This window comes from Trachymyrmex septentrionalis, unplaced genomic scaffold, assembly GCF_001594115.1.
Source record: "Trachymyrmex septentrionalis isolate Tsep2-gDNA-1 unplaced genomic scaffold, Tsep1.0 scaffold128, whole genome shotgun sequence".
Classification (NCBI taxonomy): Eukaryota; Metazoa; Arthropoda; class Insecta; order Hymenoptera; family Formicidae; genus Trachymyrmex; species Trachymyrmex septentrionalis.
In genome coordinates, this window is record NW_017304417.1 from 1,332,214 (window position 1) to 1,341,530 (window position 9,317).

At 34.6% G+C, this 9,317-nt stretch overlaps 3 protein-coding genes across 5 annotated transcripts in view; 1 reads left to right on the forward strand and 2 right to left on the reverse strand.

Moving 5' to 3' along the window:
* Positions 1-3,787, forward strand: part of LOC108756562 (APOBEC1 complementation factor-like) — a 4,464-nt gene extending 677 nt beyond the window's left edge. Inside the window, exons 2-6 of the mRNA XM_018500457.1 lie at positions 598-1,191; positions 2,151-2,325; positions 2,789-3,099; positions 3,200-3,329; positions 3,606-3,787. Coding sequence (XP_018355959.1) covers positions 598-1,191; positions 2,151-2,325; positions 2,789-3,099; positions 3,200-3,329; positions 3,606-3,700 — 1,305 coding nt within the window. The 3' untranslated portion in view covers positions 3,701-3,787. The remainder of the gene's footprint in view (positions 1-597; positions 1,192-2,150; positions 2,326-2,788; positions 3,100-3,199; positions 3,330-3,605) is intronic.
* A 1,538-nt stretch (positions 3,788-5,325) lies between these two features.
* On the reverse strand, positions 5,326-7,066 carry LOC108756563 (leucine-rich repeat transmembrane neuronal protein 4-like). 2 transcript variants are annotated; one of them, XM_018500460.1, is made up of 4 exons: positions 6,808-7,066; positions 6,098-6,454; positions 5,573-5,864; positions 5,326-5,466 (listed from the first exon to the last, which is right to left on the reverse strand). In XM_018500460.1, the coding sequence occupies exons 1-4, from the start codon at positions 7,011-7,013 to the stop codon at positions 5,449-5,451; spliced, it is 873 nt and encodes a 290-aa protein (XP_018355962.1). In that variant the 5' UTR covers positions 7,014-7,066; the 3' UTR covers positions 5,326-5,448. The 2 variants fall into 2 exon arrangements, with proteins under 2 accessions (XP_018355962.1, XP_018355961.1); XM_018500459.1 differs by having other exon boundaries at positions 5,326-5,864.
* A 128-nt stretch (positions 7,067-7,194) lies between these two features.
* Positions 7,195-9,317, reverse strand: part of LOC108756561 (lachesin-like) — a 48,939-nt gene continuing 46,816 nt past the window's right edge. For both annotated transcript variants that reach the window (XM_018500455.1, XM_018500456.1), the window contains 2 exons: positions 9,044-9,214; positions 7,195-8,353 (listed from right to left, as the gene is read on the reverse strand). In XM_018500455.1, the coding sequence (XP_018355957.1) occupies positions 7,986-8,353; positions 9,044-9,214 (539 nt within the window). In that variant the 3' untranslated portion in view covers positions 7,195-7,985. The remainder of the gene's footprint in view (positions 8,354-9,043; positions 9,215-9,317) is intronic.

Genomic DNA, 9,317 nt, shown 5'->3' on the forward strand with positions numbered 1-9,317 from the left:
GTTTAACTTGTAACTTTTTGTCTTAGTTCTCATTTATACCTTCGATGTCATCAGACATAAACGTTATATTTTCATTGTGAAGAGAAGTTGAGAAATATTGAATTAACGACTGAGAACAAGAGCGATTTAATATGAAAGCGCAATAAGTAATGCATGGAGTTTTCTGTAACATTTGTCTCGTCAATCTACTTAAAAAATAATGAACTTAGATAGATTACGTCTTTCGCTAATAAAAAGCTAATAAGAGGAATTAACGAATGTATTTATTAAAAAATCCGATTCTCTCCTACCCATATATATATATGTCCACTCATTAGTTATAACGAACTTATCGTCCTCCTGTTTTAATTTCTAGTTATCCTAATCAAGTTACATAATTAGTATGTTTACGTACATCTAAATCTTCCTTTGTCCTACTATTCGTGCGTTCGGGGAGACGCTATAATTAGCGCTACTTCTGTCATTCTATCTTCGTTGTTCATTGGACGTCAAAACAAGCAAGGGTAGAATGCGCTAATAACGTCTCCCTGAATGCACTTTATTTCAACTGTGCAAAAAAAAAAAAGAAAAAAAACAAGAAAAAAATTTCACGCACAGGAGAACGGCCAGCGACGGTTGACGGCACCGGAAATAGCGCGGGGTGAACGGCAACGTGGCAAGGGCGCGGAGGTGTTCCTGGGCCGTTTGCCGCGCGACTGCTACGAGGACGAGCTGATGCCGTTGCTGGAGCAGGTGGGCCGGCTCCTGGAGTTGCGACTGATGCTCGATTTTTCCGGGTCAACGCGCGGCTACGCATTCGCGTTGTTCGAGGACCCGCGGGTTGCCCGGGTAGCGTGCGAGAGTCTCGACGGCTACGAGATCCGGCCGGGCCATCGCATCGGCGTGGTCAAGTCCATGGACAACTGCCGGCTCTTCTTCGGCGGCGTACCCAAGACTAAGACCAAGCTCGAATTCATGGAGGAGCTGACCAAGATACTGGACGGCATCACGGACGTCTACGTTTACCCGAGTGCTCAGGATCGCAATCTAAATCGCGGTTTCATCTTCGTCGAATTCAAAGATCATCGGGCAGCCGCGATGGCCAGGCGCAAGCTTATACCCGGCAAAGTGATGTTGTGGGATCACGAGATCGCGGTGGATTGGGCGGATCCGGAGCCGGGCGATCCGATCGATGAAGACATCATGGAAACGGTGAACTATCGCATTTTGTCAAAATCTGCTTTCGTACATATAATCTGTATTCTCTCTCTCTCTTTTTTTTTTTTTAATTTATATTAATTTATATTTATATAATCAGTTTTTCTTTTATTTCACGTGACTCAATCAGTATTTTATTAATTTATTGCTAAATGTAATGATACGCGCAGCGTAACGTGATGTTTGAACAGATAATCGACATAAACAAAAGGAAACTATAAAAATGTGTGATTACGCAAAAGTAAAATACAACAAAAAACGTATTTTACTAGATATGTAACATTATCAAAACGGGATTAAATAAATTGGAGCGTTTGTATAGATTGTGTTATGTGTAATATGTACAAATATATTTCGAATTGAGAAAAATTGAAAAATAACTAGCTTTTACACGTTTTATAATTTATTAATAACTTTATTATATTCATAATCGGATAAAAATGTATTTTAAAACGCACGACTATAATATAGATATTTTTTCAAATATTATAGAATATGAATAGTGATGTTCATATTATTCGCTTTAATTGAAGTTGATTGAATCGCAAATTTATAAATATCCGCAAAAAATGTTATATATGTTATATATAATTATATATAATAACATATATAATTATATGATATAAAATATGTTCATATATGGATATATAATTTTATATAATGTTATATATAACTATAAAACCTTTTTTTCCCGGATTTACCTTTGCGTAATTATAAAAAAAAATATCTCACAACGTTTAATTTCCGGGGATTGCATTTGACAAAAAACATAGCAATTTCTGACAACATTCTGTAAACAGAACGCGTTGATATAAAATAAATTTGCCACAACGAAATCACATCTCATTGTATGTGTATATGTGTGTGCGTGCGTGTGTGTGTTATATACACAATGGCATGAAACGAGATTATATGTAGTATATTAACTCAATATCATACACGATGACAAATAGGTAACGGCTCTGTTCGTAAGGAACCTCGCCCTTGATATGTCGCAACAAAAGGTGAGAGAGATTCTCTACAGGTACACGAATGTACCCATATTGAAGCTAAAGAAGATCAATCACTTCGCTTTTGTTCACTATGAGAATCGCGAAGCCGCAAAGACTGTAATGGACATAATGGAAAGTGAGTATATCAGCAGTGTAACTAAAGTGAAATAATGAAAATACAAATAACTTGGAATCCAAAGGAATAAATATAATGATTTCGGCAGAATTTTGTATCAAATTTTAAAGGGATAGAATCCGTAGAAAATTGTTTGTCAGAGTAGACTGTTAATTGTAAATATAGAATTTCGTTATCATTTATAATGGCTGCGTTCAGCGGAAAAAGCAGCTTTGCAACTGTTGTAAAAATTCTTGAATAACATAGATAACGCGTGAAATTAATCTTATTAATAACATTATTTTCTGATCATATATGTTTCTGAAATTAATATATACATCGTGTTTTAAAAATTAATGTTACTAATATTTTTTTCAGCTAAATACAGAACGGGTTGTCTTCGCCCAAAAGATTTTATTTTATTTCAAGTTTATGAAAAACGGATTCCCGTTTAGTTCTCGGTATGAATAATTTTGCTTTTTAGAACCTGATAGCATCGTTGAAAAGCAGGGTTGGGAAATCCGTTGGGCGAAACCTATTGGAGCGTCCAAGATCCTGGAAAGAGCACGATATATTCGCGAGGCGGTAACCAACTCGAGAGTCCAAAAAACCGAAAAGCCGCATTCAAAAGAACGAAAGAAGCGCCCCAGCAAAACGCTCATGAAAACACACGAAGATAAGAGCGTATACCTGGCACAGATGAAGACCCTGCAAAGCTTCGTCAAGGACAGATTCGATGCTACGTGCATCTTTGACTGCATACAAATACTGGATGCTTCTGAATATATTGGCAGAGTAAACGTTTTAATAAATTTGCGACTTCTTATCTTTTCTTCATTCATTTATGCTTAATGATTTACTGTTTTTCTTTTGCGTCACTATAACTGTGTTTTAGATAATTGTTCGTAAAGATGAGTTAATAATGTGCGAATTTCAAGGGGAGCCAGTGGCATCGAAACATAAAGCTATGAGCGAGGCATCTATTAAAGTGTACCAATATTTGACCAGTATGTTCCCGAATAATGGTACGTATAACATTTTCGCTTGTGTTATATTAAAAGCTTTTGATTATTTCATTCTCTATTTGCGCGCTTTGAATCAAAGGCGATTTTGACAAAATGCTCCTACGCGGATTAATTCAGCTCCAACAACGAAAAACATGCGTAATATTTACAAAATTTCGATTTTCAATTGTAATCGACAAGTACCGCGAAATCTCGTTCGTGCTTTGTTTGCCTCGAAAAATATTTGTAATACACAATGCGTCGCATTTTAATGATATTTTGCGCGTATTTTTGTAGCGCCGCAGTTATTCGAACAACATTATATTGTATCAGGAATGGACATTAACCCTGTGATTGGTACGCCGATTGTTTGGCATTCAGTTCAAAATTAGATTAGTTACTATTACTTTGTTTTCAGTTTTACTTTTTAATTGTTATATACACACGTGAAAGCTACTGACGCATTGCAAAAAGAGGTCGTTAACTCTACCTCATCTCTATTTTACCTCAAATGTTTTAACGACTGTCAAATGTTAATAATAATCAATGAAGAATATTTCAGTTCGACGTTTGATTCCAAGTTACATGATTTCCAAGACAGTGTATTTTGGAATATCGATGCTCAAGATATATTTAACTTTATTTGAATGTCTAAGATAGTTTTAACCTTAAATTATTAAAGTTTATAAAATTACAATGTTGATGAAATTTCAATCTATACAGATATTAATCTATGACAAATGGCCACTTATTTTAATGATAGCAATTATCAAAGTTGATTCAAAAATCCATTTTAAATAACAGTTCTTACAATTAAATAATGACATTTTCAAAAAGTGTCTAAGACATATTGAAAGAAAAATGATTAAAGTTTGTGCAAAATTACAATATATATTTGATGATTTACAATCTATAATGAAAATTTATGAGTATTTACACTGATGGCCATTTAAAAAAAATTATCTTAAAATTTATTATTTTAAAAAGTTTACAATGCAATGAATTTATTTCTGAATATATTTATTCGTTTTTGATTATTTAAAAAGTCTTATACTCGCAAATTTTATACACTGTAAGGGATTCTGTAACTTTTCATTTTATTAAAAATTATTTTATTTTATCTAAATTCAAATTCTTAATATATATATGTTTATTACACATTATTAAAAGATATTTTATTCAAATATCAGCGATCAAATACACGAGCATACAATACAAGATGTTTTATTAAAATCTTAAAATTAATTTAACATACCGTTAATATGAATATAACAAATAGACCTTTCGATTCACAGAGTCTTCTTCAATACAATTAAATAAATCTATCTATTTCGCTTGACAATATTGCAAATCGAGAAATAACTTTTCCATGCCAATTGATGATTATTGATGGTGAACCAAGTCAATTGCTAAATCGATGTTCACAGTTAAAAATTGTAAAACCTAACTAGCAGAATAGATAAATTTATTTAATTATATTGAAAAAGACTCTGTGAGTTGGAAGGTCTATTTATTACATTATCATATTAATGGGATGTTAAATTAATTTTAAGATTTTAATAAAATATCTTGTATTGCTCGTGTATTTGATCGTTGATATTTGAATTGTTTTGCTGTGCAAACTTCGCGCAAACTTATTTATTTTTATTATTTGTATTATATTTTATTTAGTACATCTTTATGTATATGTAACAAAAAAATTAATTTCTATGTTCAATTTAAATAAGATATCAGCTTTGTTTAGAACAATTATTTTAATTGAAAGACACGCAAAGACATCGAATTTGTGATCATATGTTACGTTTAGTTCACAATATCTTCACGCATAATTTATATTGCATAATGAAGAAATTAATTTAATAAAGTTATTATTTTTGTACGAATTTATAATCTCATTTTTGTTTTCCTTATTCTATTAATATAGAGAAGAATTACTTGTCATATTTTTTTTTAGATACAGATCTTAAATATACATATGAAACGCTATACATACATTAAAGTATATAGTTAAGCGTTTTTCTTTTTATTCATTTATTTTTCAAGGATTATATTAATCACTACCACGTAGCGATTAAAGAGTTCTCGCAATTATAGAGTACACAGTTATAAATTTATGGTAAAAGTGCCTCAAGATTTATCTTTATCCTAAAAGAAATCCCTAAAAAGACGGAGACACAGTTCGTTTATCATTTCAATGGGAAAGGGCTGAGCGCTCTTTGCATTGAGGGCAGAATCGTGGAGTAATCCTCCAGGATCCTTCGTACCGTTTCGTAATCGGTGTTGCCGGTGGCATTGCTCGGTCTCATACAACGTACTAATCGACTGGTTTGATTGCTGCATTCGACCATGCTACTTCTCTCCTGCACGCTATAGGTCTCGTACGTGAACACGAGCAGCTTCTCCACGACGCAGTCAAGCACCTTGTCACTCGGCAACTCGCCACGGCCGCTCTCGACGCAATCCTTGATCATGACGTTCATCCAGTTCCAATCCTCCCACATGTCGAGTATTTCAACCTTTTGGTTTTCCAACTGCCACGTCAAACGAGCGCGATACCTGAAAGCGCGTTATACATGTTTTAGTAAATAAAAAAAAAAAATCATTTATCTGACATTTAGGGTTTTGTTTTATTTATATTCAAAAGAATGATGAGCTTCTTTTATTCAAATAATTAAAGTTTACAGATCAATGGAAAGAAAAATTTCATTAGATTAATGACAAAGTGAAATAGTGAAATAGCTTAATCAGTCTCTTTGTTAATGTTTTATCGATATTTCGATTTAACTTACGCCCATTTCCAGGGATTCTTGCTGAATTTTACTTTCTTCAGATTACCCAGATAAGCGAATAGGTTGTAGTCGATAGAGTTAAGTTGGTTATAGTCGAAGTAAAAGTTTTGTAAATTACTGAGCATTGGAAAGGTCGTGTAGTCGATCCACTGAATGACGTTGAATGACAAATCCAGAGTCTGCAGGGAGTACATGTTCACGAACCAGTCTCCCGGCACGTACGTCAGTTTATTGCCCCAAAGCATCAGTTTCTTTAATTTCGTAAGGCCTATGAATGCTTGAGTATCGCACGTTTGTATGCCCGATTCGTGCAGATCTAAGGTCAGGAGAGTCGCCCCGAATCTCACAAAACTATGTCTTCAGCGGAATGAAGTGGAAAAATCGCAAATTAAAAATGTTGGAGACACGAGAAATTCGCGTCGGCACAAAAGCGCGTGTAATATATTCGATGAAAAATGAATATTCAAAACAGAATTATTCAAAATAAACGCGAATATTCCGAAATATATGTATATGTACAAATTTTAAAAGGAAATACTGAATATCCGTAAAATAAATGAAAAGAGATAGAGGAGAAATGTTCAAAAAATAAATATTGGAGAAAAATATACAAATGTTCTGTATCACAAAATTAAAAATCGATTATATCGTAATATCAATTCAATCATTGTTTTCTTACAATCCTCGAACAATGTCTTTTCTCTTCTTACCCGAGGATGTTAGGAATATTTGAATCAAAAATCGCAATGATCGTCGTGTTGGTCCACGCTTTGTCCAAGTACTGTCGCAGCGTTGTTAATTCAGTGCATCGAAAGCCAACATCATTCGTTTGTTTATACGCGATCTTCACGCACGGTGACAATAAAACCGCTTGGGAAAGCGTGTTAAGAAGATAAATTATTAACAAACGCTTCATCGTCGTGAATTCGTCCGCGATGAAGTCGTTGAATTAACTAAGTCCTCGAGACAGCGAATGATGGATAAAACATACAATGTGGGCGGCACATCCTCATATGGCTTCTTCTTCCTGTCGATGATAACGCAAATCAGTATGTATATAATATATAATTATAATTGAATTGAAATTTCTACGCGTTTATATTTTTATCACCAGAAACGCATCGGGGCATCCTGAAAGAGAAAAGTCCGCGCTCGCGGATGATAGTAAAAACAACATTTATTGTCATACATATATACATGTCACAATTCTCGTTAAATACGGCCGTTCCTAGAGACGAATAAATTTAATTCAGTCAATTTCGAAAGGAACCAACGAATTCCGAATTCGGTCGGTTCTTAATATGGACCCCTCATTAATTATTCCGTCGATGTATACGCTTATCTATTAACCGCGCGATAATTACACGAATTAATTGGAACGACTTTTATAAGTCTTATGCTTAATAATGTCTACTATTTGAAAATACGTATAAAATGGTGATCTTTTTTTTTTTTTCGAAACAAAAGAATGCTGCACGTCAATTTATCGCCTTATATTCGATAAAAAGAAAAAATGAATATTAGCAAATACTGTATCGTCTAGAATGTATTTTGTATAATGGCAGTTATAAGCGTGCGTTTTTAACAGCGTAATCTTGCACCTACTTCTCAGATACCTTTTCGTGATTTCATTTACTTTTTCGACGTAACTACATTTATTGTCATAAAAATGTCTTGTTATTTACAGCAAAATATCGACTCTCTCGATATCTCCATCACATTTTTCTAACACCTAAACGAAAATATGGCAAAGAAATTATTTCGATATCAATTACACGTAATTCCACTCTACGTGTCTTTCATCAATAATAACGTGATAACGACAAATAATCCGATTTCGTTGCAATCGAACGTTGCTCGTCACGAAACGAACGTCTTGCTCTTCGGTTCAATCGCGAATGAAAATCACCAGGACGATCACGACGAAACCGACGTGACATAATCGCGAGTCACGTAACGATTCGACACCGTTCTGGACGTCCAATCGCGTGGGCGCCGAATGCGCTGGAGCTGGCGCTGGCGGCGGAAATGCGGAGATTCTCGACTTGTTCGCGACATTCGGTGATGAGCTGGACAAATTCCGCCTGGACATCGGCGTGGTGTGGCCCACATTCTTCATGGCCAGATCCGACTCCGTTTTGTTAAGCGCGTGCGAGTATTTCTTTCCCTTCCTCTCCGGCTGCTTCCGCCAGCTATGCTTTTCAGTAAGCTCGGTATTTCGTGTGGAGGCTGTCGTTGATCTCGATATCTGCAGCTCTGTAAATTCGATTTCAGAGAGTATAACAAAGGCGATTATCGGTATTGTCTTGAGACAATTGCCAATTAAGAGACCAGATGTCACGTAAACATTTTTAAAGAGTCTCACTGATGTAAAATATCGAAATTAATTGTGGGATGCCATCCATTCTGTTGTTCTTTACGCGCGTTATCATATCTTCATTCTTTCAAAATCATAAGACGAAACCAAATGATAATAAGTAACGGGCAAAGTAAGAGTCAGCACGTTTCTTTGAAATTAACAAAAGAATATATTTTAATTAACAAAGGTAGAATTACATAACGTTACAAGTTTCGGCTACCGGATCGAGCCCTCTTCAGACATTAACATAACGAAAAAATCGCAGAACAACATCAATTATCGCAAATGATCGCATATTCATAACATTCACAGTTCGGGGTGAGTCTTGATGTAGAGTTCGACATTATTTCCGTACGATTGAACCGTCAAATGTATTAAAAAATCTTGGCAAAGCTCTAGTTGATAAAAAGAAAAACTTAAAAACTGTACCCAAAAAGATCTACGCGTAAATGAATTAACATACCGGAAATCTAATAAAAACACGAAATAGAAATAAATACTTTCGACGGAATTTGATAAGGCTGCGGATTTATAATGTTTAATTTCTGAATGTTTTACGACATCTGTATCAATAGTCGCTACTGTACCTTGTAGTCTTATGGAGCCTTCCGCTTTTCCAAAAGCGTTTTCAGCGGAGCACGTGTAAGTACCGAAATCAGATTTGTCGAGACGCTTGACAGTGAGATTTAGCTGATATGCATAGTCGTTGAGGATTGTTTCTGATATATCGTGTTTCTCGCTCTCAAGTAGTTTGACTCCTAAAGTAAAATATCTTCTCTTCAGAGATAATTCTATCGAGAATGTACACATTTATAATTTATATTTCAAAAATAAAATTCTTCTTCACTTTCCGCTTTTAGC